General features: G+C 42.5%; 1 protein-coding gene across 1 annotated transcript in view; it reads left to right on the plus strand.

The window, feature by feature from the left end:
- IRAG1 (inositol 1,4,5-triphosphate receptor associated 1) overlaps window positions 1-27,890 on the plus strand; it is a 434,599-nt gene that overhangs the window by 77,520 nt on the left and 329,189 nt on the right. The window contains exon 7 of the mRNA XM_086950734.1: window positions 1,690-2,283. Within this exon, the coding sequence (XP_086806860.1) occupies window positions 1,690-2,283 (594 nt within the window). The remainder of the gene's footprint in view (window positions 1-1,689; window positions 2,284-27,890) is intronic.

Here is a 27,890-nt window from a genome sequence, read left to right on the forward strand (position 1 = left end):
ACTGCTGCCTCCTGCTAGTCTATGCAAGTGATAAGGACACATGATGTGACAAGGAGAAACAAGTGCCTCCCCATCAGCGATGCGTTGGCAATATAAACTAAATAGCCAGATACGCCATATTTTGGTAACATTCATCAATGAAACTGAAAATAAAATGCCATGGTGGGACAAAACAATAGGTTTGAGGCCGCACAATTATCTTCTTTAAAAGACATTAAAAATTCGCTTCTCAATATTCATGGTTGCTGAATTGGAGAATATTTTCCCACTCACAGTAAAAGTGAGCGCATGGGGAGGAGCTATATTAACTTATCGCTGCCAGACAAACGCTCCTAAGAGATACTCCTTTGTCCAAACATATTTAGGTCAAAGCAGCAGCCTTAAAGGAATAACTGTTCAAAAACATCCCAGACCCTTTCACCTCCTCTATTGCTACTTCATCCTTGAGAAACATAACTGCCTGAAGAGAGGGTTCGCCAGGTGGACCACATGCTGAACAACTAAGCCTCTCTAATGCTGAACAACTAACCTTCACCCTGCATTTCCAGAGTGGCTGCCATGTGTTGCTACTCTGTCCTCCTCTGACCATGTAGACCCATCGGCTATTCTCATGCCACCCTTATTGATTCCATACTGGTCCTCTTTGAGCATCTTTTGTGTCACTGTCATCTCCACTAACAAAGCCAGTGTAAAGGAGTGAAGCAGCACTCCACACCAGTTCCCATAAGAGGCAGGATCATTGACAGAATATCGGAAACAAACATATCATGTGGACTGAATATCCTGACAGAAATATCGAGGACCAAAATATCTAGCAGGTGAGTGCAAATAATTAAGCATAGATATATTATTCTCAACTTCACATCTACGTACCTTGAAGATATGTAAATAATGGCATGTCTTCTGCTCTGGAAGAAAACCTTCTGACAGTCAGGACCCTCTAAAACATAAACTTTGATGACAGGCCTTTCCGGGTTTAGCAGTTCCCACTATTCCTCTAAACTGACCGCTCGGACATAGCCTAATACTACATGTGGTGCTACATACCAATAGGACAAATAGTAGCAACAATCCTACTGTAACATGATCTGGTTAGACCTTTGGCTGGGAGGCTTGTATAAATTTAGCTTTAAATTCAAATTGTACCTTTGGTTTCTTAAAAGCTTATTTTGAAATGTTTCTGCCCTTCCTCCATGCACTGACATACCCATACTTTATCACTATTTCCTACTATGTAAGTTTGCGTGCCAAGTTGTATTAAATTGTTTTATCTGAATACTGTGTATTACTATAAGCAGTTACCTTGTCGTTGATTTACAACTGGAAGTTTGTAAGTTGCAGGTAACTGTTTCACGCACAAATATTTGGGTTCTCGCAAAGTTAGCTCACCATTTTGCAGAACTTCCAGACCTCCGTCTGGTGGAGATTAATAAAATACTCATGCTTCTACCGAGAAAACCCATGCCGTGACCGGAGCGATTTCCTCTCTTGTTTGGATGTTAAGCTACAGAAAATGGGATCAAAATGATTTTCAGGGTAGGGCAGCAAAAAACAGTGCACCTTTTTCTTGCAATCTCCCATTTAGTATAATGTATTTTTCCTAATAGCGCTTGTCACCACCGTTTTGCCGGTTTTGTAGCACTGCAGATGTTTCCTCTTAATTTTGATTTGCTCTTTATTTCCTTTTAGATTGCTACAAATGGACTAACGGATCGAAAGCAGAATGATCACAGAAAAGTTTCCCAAGGACGGCTTACTCCAAGGACCCCTCAATACCTTACCTCAAAAGAGACCCTATCAGAGCACAAGGAAAACTTTGATCCACTGAAACAGATGTCTAATTCCGTAAAAACCTCAATGACCAATAAGGAGAGCTGCAAAGCGGCTTTAGCTGATAGCACCTCTGTTTCTGAAAAGGACCCGGGGAAAACAATAGCAAACAAATTGAAGGAAATTGACTCCCCAGTGGCAACCCATCCACCGGTGAAAGGTTTTGGGAAGGTCAATCTAAATTCCAAATGTGCACCAAGGGATCAGCCTGCACCCAAGATGGAATGTAAAGCGGAAATAAAAACATTCACCACCCGCCCCCCTCTCTTGAGGGCTCTCTCGTGGGATAGTTCAGAACCTGGGCAAAAGGAGTCTATTTCTGAATCCGACGAGAAAGAGGAGGACAACTGTTCACCTTTGGACACATTTAGCAATAAACTACCCAATATACCAGTGTTCAAAGACTTTCACATTCAACCAGTTCGCCTGCAGAAACTATCTAAGCTAAGAGAGGTATGTTTCTTTCACCTACATGTAACTTGTGGATACCCTCTCAGGTGATTAATCGCCCTATTTAAATCCACTGATTGATTGAACTTATAATGCATTATGTTTATTTCTAACGTACTGTGTGAAGTTGTGCGTCTGTGTCCTGTGTGATCTAGCACGTGTCCTCTATAAGCCCATGAAGGCTCATAGGAGGGTCAACGATTATGCAAATGATTCCGGTTAATATCTGTGTAATGTAATTTGATCTCAGCTGGATATCCCGGAAGTTTGGCAAGGGATTTCTCCCTGGTGGACTCCTGTGAACACTCCCGATCTAGCAGATGTGATCGAGGTATTAATATGATTTTGACCTAGTCATTTATTGGGAAGTTGGTGCTACACTGAAATGAAAGTGCCAATTATTCTTCAGGCACATGAAAAAACAGTGAGCTTTCTGGACTTTACATGTGTAATTAATTGGCCTTACACCTGTAAATTTTCACTGAGATATCTAGGTTTATAAATTGGGACTCAGATTTACTAACACTTCGTGTCACAAAAGTGAAGCAATCCAAGTGGAAAGTATTGTGTTGGGATTTGCTACCCAACTCAAATAAGCAGTTTCTTTGTGAGGTTCCCCAAAGTAATGCAAAGTTGTACAATATGCTACCTTGTATCAAGGAGGCGATCCATGGCTGATACGTGATCTTTTCCATGCAACCACCAATAGATTTTGACATAATTCCTATAATGTAACAATTGTAACAAGGATTTGCGCCAAAACCTTATGCCTCCTTAAAGAGGAGAACATTTTTCCTTATTTTTCCCACTTTGCATGTGTGCTCACTGTAGAGCACACATGCAAAGTGGGAAAAGTCTTAAAGGAAAGTTTTTTACTGGAAGGTTCCTGTTAAGTCTGGCAGTGGAGAAGTGTGGCTCAATGGTTAGAGCGGCAGACCCTGATGCAGAGGTCTGACCCGGGACCAGGGTTCAATTCGGCGGGTCTTGGGCTCAATTTCCTCGGACCTGATAATTATCACCTCGGTGCCTATTATAATCATGGATCCCACTCTGCAACTCTGGGCAGTAGCTTGCTTAATCTCCACAACGGCCCCAACAGCGCTGGGATGCCTGGCTTCACCTTGGGGGTGCCCAGGTGTGGACATTTCACAGGGAAAAGCCAGGAAGGGTTCCACAGCGGTATGCGTTACAGCGCCAGGACACCCCAGTTGGGGTATTAGTGCGCTTTACAAGTACAAATTACATTTACATCCTTGGCGTGGTCTTCCCCCAAACGTTTTGCATTCACTCCTCCTGTTTGCTGGATTTGTTGGCTTTAGGACTCTGTACACTTTACCATTGTTTACCCGAAGGCGCATTGCATCCATTGGGGCATTGGGGCACAGCCCCCTCGACATCTTTTAACTTAAGTAATCAGTTTTCTTAAGTTCGAAGATGCTGAGGGAGAACTGACAGTCATGTCAGTCAGCATGACGTCGGACCGCCCACCCCCTTCAGAGTCTGAAGGGGGTGGGCGGTCATGCGTCATGTTGACTGACATGCCAGACCAGGGCAGCACAAGTGCGCATGAGTGGGGACAGAGGGCGAATTTTTGCGCCGTGCCCACTCATGCGCACTAGTGTCTGCTCTGTTGGCGCATGCCCATTTGGAGAGCAAGGGTTGAGCAAAGGCTCAAACCTTGGTATCCTAATGGGCAGGCGGGCGAGAAGTAACTGTGCCCTGAGTCGCAGGATTGGCTGAGAGGGGTGCCAGTCCACTCCAGTCAGTGCCGTTCGTGAAGGCGGCAGAGAAACGTAAGGCAGGTGAGGCGCTGAGGGCAGATGAGGCACGCAGGGATGAAGAGACCCGAAGAGCAGTGGGCAGAGGACGCACGGAGGGCAGAGAAAGATCAGAGAGAGAGAGTCAACGAGCAGTGGGCAGAGGGGACGCGTCCACCCCACTGAGGAGTTCGAGTGGAGGGTCTCGGGACCAAAGATGAAGTGCTGAGGGTCGAGGAGGAGTGAGACGAGGACGACGATATTGGCAGCGCACGGCAGCAGCACCCCGCCCCAGGAGCCGGCGCCTCGTGGGCATCCTCCACGCACCAGAAGCAGGTGAGCCCAGAGGCGTAAATGTGTGCGCTCGAAAAGTATGTTCATAGTAAGGGTGGCTCTGGGTTTTACTGATCAGTGGCACAAGGAGGAGCAGTGATGTACCCATCTGTTGGTGGCTTCACCGTGCGCAGCGGGCAACACTAGCTCTACTACCTCGTGTTGTGTTTCATAAAAGTTCAATAATGAACTCGTGGCACTTTGTCCCATTTCAGAAAGTGCAAGGAGTGATTTGAGCAAGCAACACCCCGCCTTCTTCACCTTGATTTTGTCCTGCGCGGTAATTGTCATATGCTTTCTGTCCCATACCCTTTTCTGACTCATACTTAATTTGACTACCGCAGCATCTTGGCTTGGGCTCTAATGCAAGTGAGGCAAATTATATTTCCTCTTGAAACCCTGATAGGTAGCAAAAGAAAGGAATGTAACCGAGGTGCAGTGGAGCCCTCGCACTCCTGTGCCCTGTGACTGGGCCTCCCGCGCTCACTAGAGCAACACTGCGATGACATGAAATGTCAGACCACAGATTCTGGGGTGGGCTAGGGTGTGTAAACCAAGTTTGTTTGGCCTGTTTGGGTGACTCTTACCAAATCATTTAACCCAAAATGGGTGTGCAAAAGGGGTATTTGTGGGTGCAGGGAGCACTACTGTTCAGTTTGCAATCTGCCTCGTGGCAGACTGGCCCACAATGAAAGTGTGTCGTCTCAAAGTCTATTGATCTGGTCTGCGATAATTGAAGGCTGCAGGGGTGCTGGAAAAATTTTCAGAGTGGGGGTGCTGCCATCAATGCTGTGACTGAAATCATAGGGATTGTGTAAAATCCAAAGGTAGCACAAGACAAGTGTCACAAATACACTACACTCGTTCATAAGGAATGTGGTAAGGGTGTATTATTTACCTGGTAAGATAATTAAAACCTTGCACTACTATGTGTACATTACAGTCAAAGGTGGATATGTTTAGTGCTTTAAGATATGGGGTATTTTGTAATATATTTGCATATTTCAAGTCTACACCTTCAGAATTGCTTTATAAACATTCTTACCCTCTCAAATTTGCTGTACAATGCTCCATTCGCACATACTTTGCAAGTCCCTCTCCCCTTGAGTCCCTCCTATGATAGTCGGCTCGCTCGCTCGCTATCGACACAACACTTATCCTCAACTTTTGCGCCCCACCATTTTCAAATGTCACCAGCCGCCCCTGCTTACCAGTGCAAAAGTGCTTGTGCTCTCTCTTTCTCTCTAAAGCATGGTAAAATTGAACTACACCTAATTGGCACATTTTGTTTACTTGTAAGTCCCTAATAAATTGGAACCACATGTACCCAGAACCTGTAAATTAAATGCTACTAGGAGACCTGCAGCACTTATTGTGCCACCCACTAAATTAGCCTTTTAAAACAACATGTTTCAGACCTACCACTTTAGCCTGTAGTGCAGTTTTAAACTTCCATTTCGACCTGGCAACATAAACTTTTTGTTCTATCAAGAAGGACCAGTACCATGTAAGATTTATTTAAAGGTGAAGACTCAGAGTTGTACGTTTTCCGAAGAAAAAGAACCGCTTGGGTTTTTCATGAAGCCCTCATCCACCGACCTAGTCGGTGGCATGCTTCGTCATCGGGCCCGCCACAGTGACACCGAATGTGTCCCGGGTGTGCTGCGACGCCGGATGTTACTGCGGAGCTGGTATTCTTACTGAGTGTGCAGTGAAAAGGTGAAGGAAGTGAAAGTTAAAATGCCATACAGGAAGTCCCAGTTCCCGAGGGATCAATTAAATTTAATTTCTGGGCCCCTGTTAGCGGTTAAAAGGCAAGCGGGTGCGGTGGAGTTATTAGTGAACTCCTGCATCCTGTGTGGTCGACATGTTTCAGCCAGGCCTCTTTATTAAAACTGGCTTTCCTCAGGACCAAATGATATGTGAAGAAGTGCAAAGTAAACTATGAAACTAAATTATAGTGATTGTGTTAACTGGTAACAATGTGTCGCACGCCGATATCGGGCACCGCAGAAGGATGTAGGTTCCAAGGAGGATCTAGACCGGCATTACCGGTCTCTATCTCTGCCAGGTGACCCAAGAAGGCTTCAACAGAAAAAGCCTATCAATACCAGAGGGAATCCCCCTCTAACACATATACGCACTTTAGGGCGTGCGACACATTGTTACCAGTTAACACAATCACTATAATTTAGTTTCATAGTTTACTTTGCACTTCTTCACATATCATTTGGTCCTGAGGAAAGCCAGTTTTAATAAAGAGGCCTGGCTGAAACATGTCGACCACACAGGATGCAGGAGTTCACTAATAACTCCACCGCATCCGCTTGCCTTTTAACCGCTAACAGGGGCCCAGAAATTAAATTTAATTGATCCCTCGGGAACTGGGACTTCCTGTATGGCATTTTAACTTTCACTTCCTTCACCTTTTCACTGCACACTCAGTAAGAATACTAGCTCCGCAGTAACATCCGGCGTCGCAGCACACCCGGGACACATTCGGTGTCACTGTGGTGGGCCCGATGATGAAGCATGCCACCGACTAGGTCGGTGGGTGAGGGCTTCATGAAAAACCCAAGCGGTTCTTTTTCTTCGGAAAACGTACAACTCTGAGTCTTCACCTTAAAATAAATCTTACATGGTCCTGGTCCTTCTTGATAGAACATATAACCCCGGGAATTCGGACCAGCTTACCTGGTCCTCTCTCTCCTCTTGATCTATTGAAACATAAACTTTTTGTCAGGCCTCAACCTTCCTTTTTAATACATATGTCACCCCTAGAGCGACCTTAAAGACTCATGGGGCAGGGATTGTTGAATTAAAAGAGTAGAATAGGGGGTTTAGGTTTTACACGCCCTAGCAGCGAAAAGCCCCTAAAGCCATGTTTCAATACTGTAAGGCCGATCACTCCCATTTACTAGCACTGGGTTACCCTATTACATGTATTACGTGATAACATTTTCATTGAGAGCATAAAATCCCCTTTAATGGTAAAGTTAAATTTAAGGATAATTCTGAAAATGACACTGCAGGAAGCTTGCGATTTATTCTCCTAGCCTTTTGTGCCTTCAGCTAGTGTCCTGGGTCACATGGCCATGAATGGTTGTGCTGTTGCTGTTTGTGCATTCTTCCCAGACAGTGACACAAAAGGGGACTAGTTGTGCCAGGATGGCTGAGGGCAGATTCGTTCCCTGCCCCATGTACACTTCAAAGGTCTTGACTCCAGCACACATAAAGGAACCTGACACTATTTTTTTTGTCACCCCAGATTTTTATGGAGCCTTATCAGGGGAAAGGAATAACTTTCTTGAAACAGATGTGCAGATAGTATTGCATGGAGAATACCCCCACTTCAAAGGCTGGCACCGGGTATAAATATTGAACCTCCTGAGCCATTCTTGAACAATGTCCCCTCTAATAATTTTTTTCTGAGTGCAGGAAGGAAATTTGTGTGTGCAACTGAGAGCAAGCTTGCACTTATATGGGGTTATTGGAAGAAATAATGCTTGTTAAATGTGTGATTACTTGGTGCTACCTGGTATAATTTAAAGTATATTTGTACACTTTATTTGTAAAAAGCCATATTTTGGAGGGAGTTCTGAATGGGAACTCATGGCATCTTCCAGTAAACCACTATACATGTATACTTTAGCAAACAGGAAATTAAGGGCCCATAAATTGAGAAATTCTAGAGAACATCCATCAGAATTTATGTGGCAGAATAATTTCTGCAACAGAATTACTTGACCACAGAACGGTGCAATCAATCCATCAATCAATCAATAAAAAAAAGCTTTATTCGACCATGATAATAACAGTCATAAAAGCACAGAAGTATACAATAATAATACAATTTCATGATAAAATGCAGAGATTAATACAGCACTAAAATTGCAGGTTCACAAAATATTAAAATTGTACACGTTAAAAGAATATATAAAGAGTTAATATCCCACTTCCCCTCATTAAAAATTCCCTACGAAACCTCAAATGTCATACTTTTCCTTTGCTGTAGGACCCTTTTCAAGAACTTTGCTACCCTCAAGGCCAAATGATCATTCTCTAATAGTTATAGGCGAATAAGGGCTGGGCGGCATTGCCGAAGACCTTGCTGTTTTAAAAGTGGCAATAACCATACTTTTCTTAACTCCGAATACAGCTTACAGAAAAGAGTTAAATGGTTAGTGGACTGCTCGGAGTAGGTATAGCCGGAACATGAAGGAAGGGGTCTTGACCAGTCATTTATTTTAGGTATTGTCACTAATCTGTGAATGGTGCCCAATCTAAATCTTATCAGGAGCAGCCTATCATAGCCACTAGATACAAATTGTAGATATGGTTCCATGCTTAAGCAGGTGAGCCTTATCTGGTGTTTCATAACAGTGGATTTAGAGACTTTACCTGCTGCTCTTAATGAGGCCAACAGTACCAGGCCCTCATTCTTCAAAGCTTTTCTAGAAATCCGAGACATAAAACTGGGGTTTGTAAAATAGTCTGGGTGTCCAAGGTCATTCATAAAACAGCGGACAAACCTGACCCAGGGGATCTTTAAAGCCACCTCCAGACTAAGGCTATCGCGCGGGATCTCTCTATTTAGGTGATTGTGTTCATTAGCCCATATCCTGTGCTAAATAAGAATTGGCTCCAATTTAATGAGGTCTGCTATATAAGGAAGACCTAATTCCTCGTGGCACATGAAGGAGGATGTGCAGCGGGGGACTGGGAGGATGTACCGCATGAAAGTATTTTCCACTAATTGTAGGAGGAGGGTGTTGGCGAAACCCCACACCCATGCCCCATACATCGCTGCTGTGATACATTGTGCTTTAGTGATTTGCAAGAGTTCCCCACACGGCTCCCTGCCCAACTTCTTCGCGAAGGTAGCAAGGGCACTAGTTGATCTGCCAAATATACGTTTTTTTCATGGCTATGGTGTGTGTCCAAGTGTCATTCTGATTGAAAAGGATACAAAGATTCGTAAAAGTTCTAGTTGTGGCTAGCTTCCTGTCATCCAGATGTATGTCCCTGCCCATCTCCCTCTGAGCTCCTAAGCCACAGCTCATAACAAAGGTCTTTGAGATGTTAATACTTAGACCCAGATCAAGCATAAAGGCATTAAAACTATCTAAGACCCTTTGCAAGCCGTTTTGAGTGCGCACCATTAAAACTGTGTCGTCCGCATGGAGAAGAGCAGGTATAGGCCGCCCACCCACTTGGGAAAAATCATGACCGCTCTTTAGCAGTGCATCAGCCATCCCGTTAATGTACAGATTAAAAAGGAATGGGGCCAGGATACAACCGTGCCTGCACCCCCTCCTTATGGGGTAAGCTTCCGTGCACTGTCAATCTACCCAATAGCGAACACTGGCAGAAACTCCATTTTATGGTTGCTGCAGAAAAGCAATAATATTAGGGTCCATCCCTAAGCCTGCGAGGATGTCCCATAACCTAACATGTGTTACTAAATCGAAAGTGTCATAAGGTCAACGAAGACTAAGTACAGTCTTCCCTTTTTGGCTCTTGTATATTTCCCTAGAATGATAGCCAGGTTTAAGCTCTGTTCTATAGTGCCAAGCCCTTCCCGGAAACCGTACTGTAAATCTGACAGTACCTGGTTTTCTTTCGCCCAATCCTGCAAACGTTCCAGGACAACTCGTCCTGCCACCTTTACAATTGAATCAAGGAGGGAAATCGGTCTGTAACAACCGGGGCCTTGGCGGTTCCCCTTCTTAAAGATCACGAGAATAATGGACTCCACCTAAGTCTTTGGAAATGTAGTACGGGCGCTAGCATTAAGAAATTGAGTTATTAGGGGATCCCATAAAAGAGTATTAGATTTGAATAAATCAACCGGGACCCCATTGGGGCCGGGGGCCTTACCCTCCTGGCTCCGGGCAAGGGCTCTGTCTACTTCATCTAACGTTATTTGCAGCTTGCTTAGATTACATTGCACAGAATAGGCACCCAGGAATTGCTGGTCAGGAAGAATAGGTTCATTTTAGACTTAGAGAAGTGACTGACCCAGACATTTTACGGTATCGCAATCTCGATAGAGGGGCCTTCCCCCCAAACAGGGGAGGGGCCCTTAGTACCTTCTAAAAGGCCACAGACTACTTCCGTGGGGCTGCAGAGTGAAGAGGTTCCCAAGCTTCCTCCCTCAAGGTTCGGTTCTATCAGCAATGACCCTCTTATATTCTGCTCTTGCCTGCTTTACCCCCAAGAGAGATCTAGGTTGCTTGTGCAACTCGGCTTTCCATTTAGAGTGCGCTTTAGTGCAGGCGTTATTAAACCAACTCAAAGTTTGAGGCTTATTATGACATTGGACACATAATAAGTTCCTAACCTCGTTAGTTATTTCGAGGAAGGAGTGTACTATGCCGTCCGATGAGGAAAGCTCACTCAGGCAGATATCAAAGGCAGGTTTACACTTCAAAATTAGCTGTTTTATCAATGTTGCAGGGTCCACTTTGGACCATCACAGTGAATAGCCATAATTTTTTTGCAAATCTTGGCCACCTATAACCTGGTTAGTTGGTTGCTTCCTCTTGAATCTTGGGGGAGGCAAATGTAACTTTAAACAGAGCGGATAGTGATCGCTCAAGGAAATATTGCCTATCTTGAAGGAGAGCAACCTAGGTGCAAGCGTGCATGAGGCTAGCAGAACAGTCTGTGCCATAAGAGTTACTGTGTCCACAGAGCATGTGTAACCCTGCTCCACCATTGGTTATAGTGATCAAAACACCTGCCCTGCAGTTAAATATGCCTCAGAATACCTATCTCCCAGGTATTGTGGATAGAGACAGTGAACCTGAACTATGGGCTCTGCGTTCCACAGGTGTCACTCTGAGATGCCTTTAGGTATGCTTTGCACCACATAAGAAGCATCAAACTCCTGTCCAGAATACCTCCCATCACTTAATGGGTCACAGAAGGATTTTCTTCTGTGTTTCCTTCACTTTCTCCCTCGTCCTCTGGTTCTCACTCTACTTTTTATGCCATCTAACTTCTCTCTCCTTTTGTTTCTCACCTTTTTATTTTCTTCCTGCTACATCTCCTAGTGCATATATATCCTTCTCCCACCACACTATCTTTCTCTATCACTGTCTTTCTCTTACTTATACTCACTCCATCACTAACTCAGTATCTTACTAGAACACTTATTCACATGCTAACCAAGACCCTATTTCTTAGTCACTAACATGTTATTGCTCTATGTTCATTCACTAACTCTTTCTGTCTCCAAAAGTGACTATCTTGCTCAGAAACTCAGTCTGTTTTATCAGCGAAGTAGTCAAACGAAAGTGTGTAGACATTACAATAAGTAATAGACATTATAAGAACACGAAGAAATGTAACATTATGATATTTAAACTTTGCACAATATACAATGCAAAGATTATACTGTCTTAACATCAAATATCCTAGCTTGTCAAAAGGTAAGTGAAAGTGAAATAGAACTTGCAGATAAAAATACTACATAGGATGCTGGTTGGCAGCTGATGTCTTTAAAAACAGGTGTAAACGGAGAAAGTTCAAGTTGGCTGTAATTTGTTTCTAGCGCCTAAAGACAGTGCACCCAGTGAGAGGAGCTACACACCCTAGTTTTAATGTCAGAATAAGCAACTTTATTGAATGAAAAGTAAACGGAGGAAAACCAACGTGCACTGTGCGGTGCACTTGAAATACTTTGCGAGCCAGGTTCTATCCATCCCTAACAAGGTTTTGTTAGTCCTCTCTTCATACAGAGGGCCCTGGGTCATCATGGCTGTAATGGAGCAGCGATAGACATGCATAAGAGCAGGCAGGAGGAATGGGTGGTCTGTGCGACAGCAATGTGAGCAGCTTAGTAGCATTTTATTGCTCAAAACAGAACAAGCCAAATTGGGCAACACGTACAGTGATAGGAAAGCACAAGGACAGCCAAGAACAATAAAGGGTGTTCCCTTAGTATCCTTGTTGACTATGCATTGGTTTTCCATATAGCTTATGAACAGCCATTCTATGTGATTTTTGTGACAGGGGACGACTTTGACCTGCGTGCCTCAAATGGCTCCTTGCGCGACCAGAAATTACAGTGCGTCTGCGCAGGCGCGCATAAAGGGAGTATAGCTCTTGCGCTCACTCCTGGATCATTGTCCATTACAAAAGAAGGACTGCCTAGCCCCCGCAGGACTGCTCTGCTGCTACCAGAGGGCTTCCCTAATTTATTACTGTTTGTGTGCTGCATAAATACTTCACAAGTTAAGCCTGGCTGGTTTATGCCAAGCTATCAGGGGGTTACGCACAGGTTAATTTAGTGACTTTTGCAGTTCACTAAGACAAGAATTGTGTTTGTTGCCTGAGTGGGGCTTCCACCCCTCTCAACTAATAACCCGATTTCTTACAGTCCCACTTCCAATACAAAACCTACGCCTTAGCGAACAAACACAACCTGCCACTATTGTGCTATTGTGTGTCCTTTGATGAATGGTAGGCAAAAGTGTGCCAGCACTGGGGAGTCAGAAAAGTGCACCATGCCTCAGTTGATATGGTTCTTTTTTGTGTCTGTCCCTTTTATGCAATGTGGTGCAGCAACTTTTCTTGTTGCACTGCTTGTATCAAATATTAGTAAATCGGGCATGTATTTTCACCATGACCAGGGTGAATATAACTGTGATACATAAACTTAGGTAGTTGTTTTCTCACTCTTCTATTTTTATTTTTGAGTGAAACGAAAGGAGACATTCACAATGATATGTCACATGGCTCATCTCTCCTTACAGCTCATGAAGAGTCTCCATCCCAGATCATTAGTAATGTCCACATTTTGTCAGGCCGCCTGCTGTCACCACAGCTACAAGAGTTAATGAGGAGAGCTTGCTGTCTGCAAGGATAGGAACTATGGGAGCACTAGTTTGGTATGCATCAGCGAATGTCTCCGGCCTGGAAGAGTAAGGATTGGATGGAACTGAAAGTTTACTAGGCTTCAGCAGGCTGTGCTCAGAGTAACCCATTAATGCACACAGGAGACAGAAATATGACGAAAATGATATACAGTACAAGAACCAATGGAAGGCCAATAGTATAAGCAATAGGAAGCAGAAGAACAATAGATTAACGACCATATATGGTAGATTGTATCTCATATGGAAAAGAATATGATTAGTCTGCAGTCAAAAGAGAGCATATTAGAGCAAATACTAGTCATTCACACACAGCCTTAGGAGCCACCTAGCAATCCTCATGCAAGTCCCCTCATGTTGAGAGCCATTTGCTTGTATTTGTTTTGCATAAAATCTGAATGTCAGACGTTGACAATTTATCTTTTTTTTTAGCTTATGCACATTGTCATCGGAGGCGGCTATGGATCAGTGTGCTTTATTAATTTAAATCGCAGCTGGGAGTGTCTTTTCCCAGTGCATTCTGGGCCCTTTACACCTTTATTGAAAGCCTTTGAAGTCGTGCCGAGGCAGGTCCAAAGCATCACATGGCAGATGCCATGAGACGAGAATCACAGTAGATTTCTCCCAAGCAATGATCAAAGAACGAAGCTTTCCCCCTTGCTGGTTGGGAAAGGATTGTCTCATTTGATCGTCTTCACTAATACAATCCTGCAGCTCCACCCATTTTTAAAAAAAACTTCAAATGTGCTACATTTTCCCAGTTTGTGCCACAATGACACATTGTCTCTCCTGCAGTACCGCTGCAGGATGCCAGTTGTCCTGCGTTTTGCTTCCTACCACACCTGACCCCCTGAGGTGCAGCCCTGGATGCTGGTTGATATCACTGCAGGACTCTGCCCTGGGTGCCAGTGTTGTAAAAAGTGTACTGAACAGCATGCACTGACTTCTCTACTGTAAAAGGTGACGGGCAGCTGAAAAAGGACAAATGTGGAGGCAACACCTTCCCGCCTGCCGCTGCCCATTGTCTTGAGAGGAAAGCCATCACCATTGCCTGACCTGATGGAGGCTTTTTGTACCATTGCCTGTTAAATTGTGGGCTTTGCTGGCTTGTTCGATGCCCACAATGACCTGATATGGGACTCAAAATGTCCTGCATTGTGTACGGTCCAGAAGGCAATGCAAGCAACCTAGGAGTAGTTTCAGGGGAGTGTGAACTATGTGCACACATGTGAGAGGTACACAAGGCATATGGAGTTATGTAGAAGAGGGGGCAAGAATCACAAATAGGAAAGTGAGCTAAGTGCACGACTGAGCCATAAGCGTTCACGGCTGGGGGATTTGATAGTGGCTACAGGTGGCTGGTGCTACGTGAATGCAGGTGGTCTGGGTCCGGTTGCACACACTTAAAAAGGCCAAAGTGTACAGAGGCGAGTGGGGGTAGGTGCACAAAGGCAAGATGTAGCTTGAAATACACATGTGAGAACGTTACCTATGGACGCACACAGGTGATGGGGACAGTGCATGTACATAGGTGTTATATTGTTTTACGAATGCAGGTGCAACTGAACTAGGTGTGCACAGGCTAGAAATGTCTAGGCGCATATATGTGAGACGTGGTTTAAGTGTGCACATAGTGCACATTAGCTAAGTGAAAGTTAGGAGCACACAGATGAAAAATTTCTTTAGTAGAATGCCCATTAATAAAGTACAAAGAGAGGTTGAAGGGAGAGGTTGTGGACTTACGGCCAGAGCGGACAACTTTGTAGCTTGGGAACCAGGTTCGAGCCTCGGCTCAGCTTCCTGTGATTCTGGGCAAATCACTTATTCTCCCCGTGCCTAACAAAAAATGAATGGGCCTGATTCACAAAGGTAAACTTAGACCTAAAGTCCAAGTTTAGACCTGAAGTCTAAGTTTAGACCTAAAGTCTAACTTTACTACTAGTAAAGTTAGACTTTTGGTCTAAGTTTAGACCTAAGGTCTAACTTTAGTAGTAGTAAAGTTAGACCTAAGTCTAAACTTAGACTTCAGGTATAAACCTAGACTTTTGATCTAAGTTTACCTTTGTGAATCAGGTCCAATGTGTCCTTATGTAACGTAACTGGTGCTCATGTAAAGCGCTTCAATACCTTCGGGTCGAGTCTACACGATATAAATCTGAAGAATAAAAAAAAGAGGCAATACCGTTTTTGGCATGTGCTAAGTTCCTGGCTAACATAATTAGTTTATATGAAAGGGTGTTCAAGATATTTTCATGATGGTCAGATCCATTGGTGATTGCATCCACAAAAAAATAAGTTACACTGAACTCATCAAAAAGCAATTCAATTGCAGATTCAGTGTTTTCAAAGAAAATGTGCCATAGGCCCTGTCCTCCAAAATCTTTAGTAAAAGCTCTATATATGTATGTGAGTGTTTGTGTGTGTGTGCGTGTAAATATGCAACCAAGCCATTGTTAAACTAGGAATGCTTTTCCTAGAATAGGCAGCCAGATTTATTTTGCTCACAGTTAGTTGTCATGGGAGAATAACAATGGATTAGAAAAAGTGTGTTGGCTGAGTATCTGCATTTTTCGGTTGGACGTATGTGCCCGGAGCTGAGTCTGTACACTATGTTCACAAACATGCTCTGATAAGGAGAGCCTTCACATGTGTATCATTCAGGACAAACCTCTGGTTTATGAGTATCATTTTATGAGACCGCACTGGGCTGAAGGAGTAATGACTGGATATATACCGGTTTTGCTCTGGCATGCAGAAATTTCGTCTACGTTTTTGAGGCTGTAATTAGGAATTTCAGGCAATGTTCAGGGATAATGTAGTTGTACCTAGGCAGATAATGGTTGTGGTTACCATATGGCTTTGCCTGGGCATTTGAGTCTGTGCCTTTGCATTTGAATTTATGTTTAGAGGTATCATGAATGTATCTGGCCTATGGCAGTGTTTCCCTGTTATACGATGGCTATCATTGTGGCATTTTGTTGTTACACGGCTAGCATATCATGACAGCAGCTTTGTAAATGCATGGTTGGTAAGTAAATACATTTTTTATCTGTTTTAGTATTCTTTTTGCCATGATCTCTGAGCAGTTGTTTTGAACCTCTATGAAGTCACTTCCTGTAATGGTGTCGGTTTCAAAGATCTTATGACATCACTTCCTGTGATGTCCCTGGGTCAAAGGTCATGTTTTCATTTCCTGTGATGACATCAGAATCGAAGGGTGTCTGATGTCCTTCCACTACCCGTGGACTTTTGGTGAATCGACCTATGTGAAAGCAATCCCGAGTTAAACAGCTGATGTGTTACCAAGTGATAATAATAGTTTAGCATCCTAAACTTTTCAGTTTCCTGGGTTGGTAGACTTTATAGCAATTGGTAAGAAGCTAATTTTTTAGCACACCTAGAAAGCAGCCGTCTCTATTGTGAGTGTGACATTTAACTTTTAAATCACAAAGCTTCATCTTATAACTTCTAAACACAGTGGTCATGTGAGCAAAACCAGAGCAATGCAAGTTCTTACTGTCGCAACAGGAAGCGAATGAGGCACAGCTTTCCTGTGTCACAAAAACAAATCATTTTAAAAGAGCTCTGGAAGCAGAAGTCAAGAGTTCCTGGGAGGATTTATCTGCAATGAAAGCAGACAGATGGCTGTTCAGGGACTCCATAGAAAAAAATAATATTGTTTGTTTTTCTTTTGAATGCTTGTATTAGAGGTGTGGTAAAACACAAATCTTCATTTCCTGCACTTTTTATTGCTTTGAAATGCCAATCACTGGAACATTTTGCATCTGTTTCATCCTTAGATGTGATAGTTAGAAAACCCTCTTGGAAAATACGGATGTGATCTTTAGCGACTCCAGTAACTGCAAAGTTTGTTCCAATAGGTGGCATTGAATAATGCACTACCTATCGCATGGAGATATGTAGCTACCCAGGAATCTTTATCTCACTCGAGGTATTGACCAGAGTGGTGGACAAAAGAGGCATGCCCATGTACATGCATCCATTATTGGAGGCAGGTAACACTCACACTAAAAGCTGGGACAGTTCCACACAGGAGCACCTCAAGAGTGGGTTCTGTTATTTCCTGTCTTTGGGTTAAGTATTAAAACCAGGGAGAGCTTCTCCCAGGCCTGTATTGCCCATATAAACTCTTCCTAGAGGGCAGATGGTGTTTGTGTTTGATATCACATTGTATAAGTCATGGTCTGTGACCACAGTCCTCGTTTGCTGTCTGTGTCTGAATTTATTCATGCAGCTTCCACATTGGCTTCTCTACCCTCAAACCAGGGTGTTGTCTCGGTTTTGCTCTGTGCTGTTGACATTTAGCCACATTTAGAGGTAATGATGGCTTGAGAACCTTCCAACATAGACTCTGTAAGGAGATAACACAGCCGAGAATATAAGCACTGATAACTACACCAACAAAGAATAGCAGTAAGTCAAACAATTAACGAATGTATGTATCGGTGTGTGCCAGGAAAATCTAATTGTGGAAGCTCATCCGAAAAGTTCTAGTTCCCATCAGTCATCTAACGAGACCGCCCTTCATCATCTGGAAACCCTCATCGTTAAAAGGTCAAGTATCCACAATAGATTGGCTGATGTTTTGGAGCCTAATCTATAACACATATATCGTGAGGGAGGGCAAAAAGTGTCTGTAGCTGAGTGAATAGCAGTGCAAAGAGAAGTGGTGTGAAAAGTGAGTAAGTGAACAAAAATAGGTTAAAAATTGGGTAGTGACAGGGGAAAAAAATATTTATTCTGTACCCCATTCAATCCCAAAGACAAATTAAAAAACAGTGCAAACAGTAGTGTAACAAATAACTACTGGAAAAGTATGTTAGGTCGACATGTTTCTGCAGACAATTGGAGCCAAAAAGGTCTCCTGCTGCTTCTTCAGGACCATTAAGTGCTACTGCTAATAAAAAAGGAATTATATCACCTTAAATGTGATCTTTTACCATCTTCCTGGCTTGTTAGCAGGAAGGAATGGCCCCACCTCACCTGGCTTCAGCTCAGGTACATGGAGCACCGCTCTCTCCGTCGGTACCCCTGGCGTCCCTTTGGGCTGTCTGTTGGGGAGTCCTCGTTTGCTGTCTGTGTCTGAATTTATTCATGCAGCCTCCACATTGGCTTCTCTACCCTCAAACCAGGGTGTTGTCTCGGTTTTGCTCTGTGCTGTTGACATTTAGCCACATTTAGAGGTAATGATGGCTTGAGAACCTTCCAACATAGACTCTGTAAGGAGATAACACAGCCGAGAATATAAGCACTGATAGCCAGCAGAGACACCAAGCACTTGTCAATGCAATGAGGAACCCACCCTGCATATCTTGGACAGTCATCAAAAGGTTAATTCTGTTTGGGCAAAAATAGAAAAGAGTTAAAAATTGAAAAGTGCCAAATAATGTTTTCATGTATGAAGATGAACTTTGTATGAAGAGAGTTTGCATCATTAGGGTTTAATGACATCTTGTTAATCTGATAACAGAAAAGCTCTCCTACCTCGACTCCTTTCAACTCGTGCTCCTGGAATTTTATTTTGGCCTTCAGTGGAGACTCTGCATGTCACAGAGAATTGGCATGATAAGATGTAATTTCTTTGTGCCCATGACTTATCTTGCTGTAATATGGAGAACTACTTAGATGGGGACGAGGTGGGTAGTAGGGTATCCAGCTAATATTGCATTGCCATAAAAAAAATATTTTTACCTTATTGGGCGCATGTGAATGGTGATTTGGAGATTGAGCAGTTTTACCAATTGCTGAGTTAGAGATACCTTTTTATCTATTGTGAATCCTAGTGACTTGCCCATTAGTGCTAAGTTAGATGTGAGATAGGGGTGCGCAAAATTAGCAGAATGTGCCAAGGTGGAATTCCGCAGAGGTGCATGAAAACTCCAAAGAGATTTATTCAGTGGAGTTTGTCCTATGTCTCTGAATAGGCAGTTAGCGCCAGTAGCGTGTTCCGGTCTGAAAAATCAGTGCCAACAGTACCCCCTGGTGTGCAAGAGCACACAGCCACTGAAGTTGATTTTGCTGCCTCTCGAGTAAAAAATTTACTCAAGAAGCTGCCTTTTTACTGCGACCACTCATGAGCACCCACTTTAGATATTATCACTGGACGTACTCCTTTCAACGGTAAAAGGTGCCTTGTGGGAGAAATAATTCAGACACATGGTGATTGGCAGAATTTGGCTGGAACTGCAGGTTACAAGAGTAATGCAGAGTGGCAAAATTCCACCAAGTCTTCTAGCCAATGAAACTTTCCAACCGGGCCTAATGTGAAACTGTCAGATTCTGGAGTATTTCTAGGCTCACTTTGCTTTTGAACTTAGATTAGATTAGCATGAATTCCATTTCTTCTGAAATTATAATTAGGAAGTTTTTGAAATTTCTTTAGGCAGGGATGAAGTAATACAGCGTCTTGTATAGCTGTGTAAGTCAGGCATCTGCATAATGATGCATTTTTTAATCCTGTATCCATAATATATTGGCAGAGTGGATTCGCATGTAAATTGAATAAGGTCAGTGATAATAGGGATCCCTGTATTGTGGCATTCCTTTCATTTGTGATATGGGTTTGCATATTTTTACTAGTTGACTAGAACTGGCGAGAAATGATGAAAAATATTTGAGGAACTTCCCACAGAAATCCATTCTTTGAGGTAATGTCATGACAAAACAAGGTTCAAGAGGTAGCAAGAAACATAAAGCCAGATAAGAAATAAGGGCTGTACAAGAAAATATTGAGTTCAGAGACCCAGGGACTGTGAGAGACCAGACAGTGGCAGCTGTGATTGAGCATAAGAGGAGGTCTTCCAGTTTAGCCGGAGAAGAAAGACTAATCAGAGAAATAGAAGCACTGCATAGAGAACAATTTAATCAGCATGTGTATTCCTGCCTTTTTTAAATGATTCTTCCAGATTACCTCCTTTGCCGTCAGTTTTTAAGCTTTTGCACCTGTACCTAATTCTATGTTGCTCTCATAGACAGCATCTCCTGGTACCTCTGAGCTAGAAGAAGGTCATAGGTACTTCCTAGATTCATTACCTTTTAGATGATCAGGCTTGCTGCTTCTCTGGTATGTGCATTACGGCTTATGTTCTACACTCCTTGAGAGAGATAGGCGTGTACAATCTTGAACTTTGAAAAGTGAACCTTGAGCCCTTGTTCCCTCACAAGATTCTGGATTTGTGAATTAAGTCAACACTCAGCAGGCAGCTCTTTTTTGGTCCACTCATCTATATCTACCATATGACTCTCCTAGGTTATAACAAGTGCTTAATTTGAGCCTGTGGTTGCCGGTGGGGGCCCCAGCCTTCATTTTTGAGTCCAGGTACTAATTTTTCTTCTTCAGTCATTTACTAAATACAAGAGAGGGAAAACACACAAAGTGGAAAGAAGGAGGAAGAGAAAGACGGAAAAACCATCACAAATGGAGAAACTGAGAAATGGATATACTGATAAACCAGGAACATGCAAAAGTGGAATAAAGGGGCAAAGAGTGTCTGGTAGTGGATTAAGCAAACATGAGATGGATTTAAGACTACACATTCTTGGGATTGGGCGCTCTGGCATTTAATTGCACAAGCTGCTAGCTTCTGAGCAGAACTTTGGGCACCACCATTCATTCTTTTACAAATTAAGCACCGGTAACATGCAAGAGGTTTGGTAATTTTTTGTGGTCTATAGTACCATATGCTGCAGATACAACAAATTATATCAGCAGCCAGAGTTCCTTTTTATCCAGGTATCCTGTGGTAATTGTAGAGAATTATTAGCATTTGAGTTTCCGTAATGAAACTTTCTCAGAAACCCGATTGTTGATCTACCTAGAAGGAGATTGGTGCTTAAATATTCTTTGAGTTGTAAGGTCTTGCATTTCCCAATGACCTTTCCTAGCCATAGCATATACGTAACTAGCTTGTAGATGTCTTCGTCGTCTGGATCAATAATATTTTTTTTATATCAACATAATTTGACTGGGTTTCAGATGGATATGATAGCTGTTCAATTTGGATATCTGTTCTTGGATGAAGTTTACAACTGCAGTTCTTATTTTATTGTGCTTTTTCTTTTTTCAGCTTTAATCGTTATGTGTCCAATTTGTCATGGATCCATTTTTTCAAGGTTTCTCAACTATGCATCTTATTACTAGGAAAGCCTCATTGAAACATGTTTGATTGCTTTGGGGGAAATTTTGTTTGTAAATAACTTAATTTTATTTTAGTATTTAAGTAGTAGATCTATGTAAAGTGTATTTAATTTCGAAGATAGAAGAGTCTGTATTGATGATTGATTGTTGTTCTTTAATCGGCAAGTCCATATTGTCTTATTTCAAGTTGTTCAGAGATTTGACTGCTTTTTGGTACAGATGTGAAAGGATGTCAAGTAGTGATCTTCCCAATCTACCACTGTCGGAAGCAGGTAGTTGTGTAGCTTTAGAAGCATGTTTAATTTTCTGAATAGTTTTGATGATTTGTTTCCCCAGTCTCTGTTGAAAGCTTATAAAAGTATGTCAAAGTACACTAGCATTTTGTTTTTGGTGATGTATTTCGTTAGTTGTTCAGTTAAGGTGATCCTGAGTTTTGTTGTTCTGTAAATTGGGTGTATAGAGAAAGTGTTGGGCAGTGTTCTTCTGATTGCAAAGTTTAGACATTCGAAAATTGGCTTGGGTATTATTTGTAGATGTTTGCAGATTATTGAGTCTCTCAATATGAAGTTTTGAGATTTTGACAAATGCTTGTTTGTGTACTTGGGAAGTTAGCTACAATAAAATATTTCGAAAAAATGGATTAGGAAATGAAAAAAGTTTCTTGCTTTTCTGAAGCATCTGTTTTTCAGATTCTTTCATCAGCTCTCATTACTCATTGCTTTCGCACCAATCCCAGGTTTATTATAAACATGATAGCCATCTTGGAGTGGTAAAACAATAATGGACGGTGTACAATCGTATTCCAAGATGGCCACTTTGTTAATAATAAGTCAGTGAGTGCAGCAGCAGCACTGGCAACCAAGCACTAACAAAAGCTTCTGAAAAATAGATGCTGCAGAAAATATATCCACCCTTTTTTCTGTGCGTTCAATTTTTAGATGATACCAGGAAACTTGAAACTGTACAATAGTCCCACATGCATTGGAAAAGACAGAGGACACACCTAAACAGCCAATAGAAAAACAGTGACCCTTAAGTACTCCTGAGGGCTGATCCCAGGTGTGAATGCCAATATCAATGGAAAATGGCCGAAAATTACAAGGCAAAAATTGCTAATGGCTGCAGAAGGCTGACCCAAAGCCAATATAAGTATAGAAAACAGTATGTTAGACAAATATGGAACAAGCATGATAGAATTCCAACTTTAAAAAAACGGTGTCCCATCCTTGATTTTATCCAGGTACACAAAATATAAACTGATCAATTAAAACTTAACAGTGGTATTCCCTAGGCCTTATAAAAGTGTCATCTAATCTATGTTCATGGACAGAGCTGGTCCCCAGAAACACCTGGAACATGTATTGGCATTTAAGTGTAATACTAGCAAATATGAGACTCATATGCTGCTTAAGGGACGAAGAAAAAACAGGTACTTTTAAATGATACAAAAATGAAGTAAAAGATCGAAGAGTCACGTCAAATCAAAAGGGGATTATTTGATCATTTGACGTATTTATTAATAAAAAAGTGCAAGAATAGTTTGTAAATTAAAACACTCCTGATTTACTGACTTCACCTTGATTATAGCGTGAGACCGGAAAATCGGTTGTAAATAAGTGGGAAGTAATTAAAGCAGCAAGCCGGATGGAGTTTTCAATTATTTCTTTGGGCTTTTCGACAAACAGCTACATGCCATGAGAGTGCTCACATTCTAAAATTGCCTTGTATGGAAACTGTGGCCAAACCCTTGAGTAGGAAAGACACCAAGTTCACTTAAACAGACCCAAATGTAGCAAAAATCTATTTTACTGTGCCATTCTTCCTTTGTCATAACAATGTAACTGCACTGGGGGCTGTAAAAGAAGACAGGAGTGTAATATTTTTAACACCAACAGGTCTGCTAATGTGGCACCGAACCTGACTAGAGACCATGTGTGATAATGAGAAAGCAGTTAAGATACTGAACTAGTTATAGAAGGCATAGATGACATGAAGGGGATAATTTGTTTATCAGAATGAAATTTGGACAAACAAGCGAGGTCAATAACTCAGCAGGAACTGAGGGGCTCATTATGATGGCGGTCAGACTTTTGTCTGACCGCCATCTTTTCGGATATGGAACCACCTGACTGGCTATTGGAGATCCCACCATAGGGATTAGGATATGACCGCCTTCAAGCTGTATAGTTTGTATTGCTGCGTGTGCTGTGGGCTGCAGCACACGCCGCAGTACAAAATAAATAGATTGCACATATCCTTGCACCATGTGGCAGGCACCCTACGGTGCCTGCACCGTAGTGTGCCTGCCACACGGTGCAAGGATATGTTCATAAAAGGTGCCCCCCACTGCCCATATCGGAGGGCCAAGGGACTCGGGGGGGGGCGCAAGGGGCTCCCAAGTCCCTTTCTGCCAGCCTTTTCACAGCTGGTTAACCGCCATGGCTGGCAGAAACTGGCATTATAATCCCTCCGGCGGTGCCTGAGCAGGCACCGCCAACATTGTATGGATAACAGACCGTCCAATGGTCCTATGGACTCCATGAGCCCCTTTGGATTTGTGTTGGACGGTCTCTCCACCTCCTGACTATCTGCCCACCATTATCATGTGGCCCTAAAAGCAGGGCCATAAACAAAGTAGCTGAGGGGAGACGTGACTATTCAATTACAGCAGGTACAGGAAAAAGCTAATTTAGTCTGAAGCAAAGTGAATATGGATGATTAGTCGCCTGGTGTTCTAGCAGAACCCGAAGAAATTCATGAAAACCAAAGGCATTGCCAGACTAGCACTTCGAAATAAGCACTGCCAGGAATCAGGCAAAGTGTTCACAGTTGGGACACTTGGAGTGGCTCAACTCATGCATAAATTGCTCTTGTGCAGGTTTAAGGACCAGGAGCAAGTATGAGGGCAAGCCTACAATGAAGGTGGTTGACTTATGATGGCGGATGGATCAATTGACCGTTTCTGAATCATGTTAATGGCTTTGACACAGCTCGTTTATTGTGATAAAAACCTGTGGAGGCTAAACATTCCGTGTTGGGGTTACAATATAGCAGAGGTTTATGCAGAGGGCATGATCCTTGAATCACTGCAACAGGTTTCCCTGTGCATTTATTTGAGTGTTAGAGGCAACGTTTCTCCAAGAAATAGCTGTTTGTAAACATTGATTTTGAGTCTGCTCCATTCATGGTAAAGGTCTTGAAAATGAAGATTTTAGAACCAAAGCTAGAATCAGAGCAATCACATTTTTGTTTTGTCATGATGGCTGGGTTTCATCTTGGACACTGCTAACATATGTTAGAGTCCTACACAGTTGTTGGGCTAGAACCTTTATGGTAGGTGTCTACAAACAAGTTCTTCAGTGGTTCAGGCAAAACAAAAACAAAGTCAGACATTTTTGCAGCTCTTCTCATTTCTCTGGTGATCTTGTGGGTTGAGTTGGCAAATATTCCTCCCCCTTGCATACTTACTCTACCGGGCATACAGGCACTGTATTTCTAGCAGCAGGAACGTATCATGACTCCAAAGGCATCCTAAAGGTATCCCCGTGGCCCTGCGACTACATCAGGAAACTGTGAAATGTAATCAATATTCAATATTATAAAAATATTTAGTCCTCATTGGCAAAATATAAATCTTTCAAGCTGACAACTTGAGTTAAACTTCCAAGAATCCCAATGAAGAGGCCTTCTTTTCCAAATTAAAAAGGAACGTGAATCTGTCTAATGTGTTGCATTACTAGCACTAAAACCTCCCAATGGGAATATGCTTCAAATGGATGACTCTCTTATTTTAATGATAAAACATATTGAGGGCAATCACACCAGGTTTTCACTCTTCCCACTAAGGTTTCTGGTCATGCTTAAGGTCAAATGTACACGGCTACATGAATTCCATGCAGGAAAATTCAAATGCAGTGGTCTTTTCTTTTGTGGCAGAAAAGGGCACTTGGGGGCCGATTAGGATGGCGATCCATCCGCCATCCTTCACCGTCCGCCAGCAATTTACCCCCCCGCCATATTACAATGGCGGGGGGGACCACCTTGCGACCGCGGCGGAAAAGGTCTAATATGGTGGCGGTGTCTATCAGACACCGCCAGGCATATTAGGATGGGCTTCGGGGTATGCCTTTCTGAGGCGGAAAGGCATACGGTCTTTGATTTGGTGAAGGGTGGGTGGGGGGTGCACATGGGAGGTACCTAGGTACCCCCCAGCATTTCAATGTACAACATGACAGCCACTGCGCGGTGCCTGTCATGTTGTGCATTGAAATGTACAACATGCATTTTTAGCATTGTGGCGGACGGTGTTAAAAATGCTGGATGCGCCCGCCACTGTGGTGGGCGCATCATAATTGCTATGGCGGGTCCGCTGCACACGTGGCGGACGGTCCCGTTTCCACCGGTCCGTCCGCCATCCTAATGGACCCCTTGGTACTTAAGTATTACTTATGTATCAATACTCAAGTCAGTTCTCTGGGTGCTGGTTCTAGGAAATTAACTTGCCAAACCCCATCACCGTGTCCTCTTGATACATGCTTATCCTACATTCCACAGAGCAATGTTTTCTTCCTTCTTTATGGTGCTAAATGTAAATCTTCAATTAGAAAAGAGGGAACGAGAGGAAGACCCTAATCCTGTGAAGCCGTTGTAGTGCTTTAATAACCAGCATATTCACAGTATTCTGGTGATTCAGTTTTAGTGGTTTATTGCAGGATACTCACACAAAGCGTGTCCTCGCATTCTGGACAAATACTCGAAATGACACAACACAATATACAGAAGAGTCTGGTAGGCTCGCCACTTTGCAGTAATAGTTGATTCATTAAATATCTAATCATCACCTTTGAATCTCATGACAATCTCCCTACTTGGAAATGCCTGAAATTTTTATCACAAGTGGGCATATGTATGAAACGAAATTTTAGTTGCAAACGCTGCGAATCGCAAAAAACAGCGTTTGCGACTAAAAATGTGCAAAATGCATCGCAATATTAAGGAATCGCAAATTTTGAGACTCCTTAATTTTGTGTAAGCATTTAAGGAATCGCAAATTGCAATTCCTTAATGCTATGTAACATGCACCCAAGTTGTGCGATTTCTTCGTAAGAAATCGCTAATTACCAACAACTTCACGTTGGTGGTAATTTGCAATTTCTTTCGAAAAAATGCACTTCTTGGCATTTTTCAAGGTGCTATGTTGCGCAAATACATGCCCTTAGGGCATATGCACACATATGCTCATTTCAGGGGTGCATCAGGGTTTCTTTATGACACTTGAAATTATTCTCAGTTTGCAATTCTCAAATTGCGATTCGCAAATTGAGAATGACTTCCCATTCATTCCTATGGGCCTCCTGGCCCTATTCCTTAATTGTGATTTCGCAATTAGCTACTCGCAATTAAGGAATACTAAGAAATCGCAAAGAAATTGTGAATTTTTAAATACATCCCATTTTGCAATTCTTAAATAGCAATTCTCCAAAAAAAGGTATTTGAGAATCGCAAAAACGGATTTTCATACATATGCCCCTTAGTTTGTTTTGCTGATGTCTGGCTCTTTGTCAAATGTATACCTGCCTGCAATGATTATATTGCTTATTGTTCAGGGTTGTGCATGGTAAGGTCTGCCAGGTATCCTCAGCAGTATGGAAGGTTTCTGATCCATATTCAGGAAAGGTTGACTCCTGGTGGGCCGCAAGATCACCAGAAACACACCCAGCCAGAACAATGCCATCCTCCATCAGATATTCGACTTCCATATTATACTTTAATTCACCTCAGGCATGTATTTTTGAATTTGCTAGTGGGGAATTGTGTTTTACTACTGGAGATTAGGGATCATTTTTCGGGAATTAACATGATGCTTGGAACTTTCTTCAAGAGATTCTGATTATTTTTCGATTTGACATTATGGTTGGGATTTTAGGACTTATTTGGCTTGAATTATTTGAGATTATTGGGAATTTGTATTCTTTCACTTTCATGTTGTGACCTTTCATTTCCGGAGCTTGTTGTGCATCATTCTCCATCATTCTGCCTACTCCTCAGGCTGTTTTTCACTTGGGTTCTGTTGTGATTAGTCTGGTAAATCATGAGAAGCCTGTCCCTAGAAATCTGATAATAATGCCTGACAGAAGGAGCTTTACTTTGAAATGTTTAGTGCCTTCCAATCCAAGTGCATTTGTCACTGTTTTGTAGAAGACCAAGGGCAACCTTCTTGGAAAATTCCTAAAGTGGGGATCAGACCAGAGAAGAGAAATTTCAGACAGGTAAAACATTGCTGGATAAAAGTTATGTGATAGCTTATTGCTCTTCAAATAGGCTTTTGAAAAGTGGCAACTGAAGAGGTACAATGAGGGCTCACAGTCTGCTAAATCTGACATAGTTATTCAACTGACACTAGTTGAGATAAATGTATGTATGTATTTTGCATTTATAAAGCGGTAATGTTGCTCTGGAAGGAGAATCCTGGCGCTCTGC

This window comes from Lissotriton vulgaris, unplaced genomic scaffold, assembly GCF_964263255.1.
Source record: "Lissotriton vulgaris unplaced genomic scaffold, aLisVul1.2 SCAFFOLD_998, whole genome shotgun sequence".
Lineage (NCBI taxonomy): Eukaryota > Metazoa > Chordata > Amphibia > Caudata > Salamandridae > Lissotriton > Lissotriton vulgaris.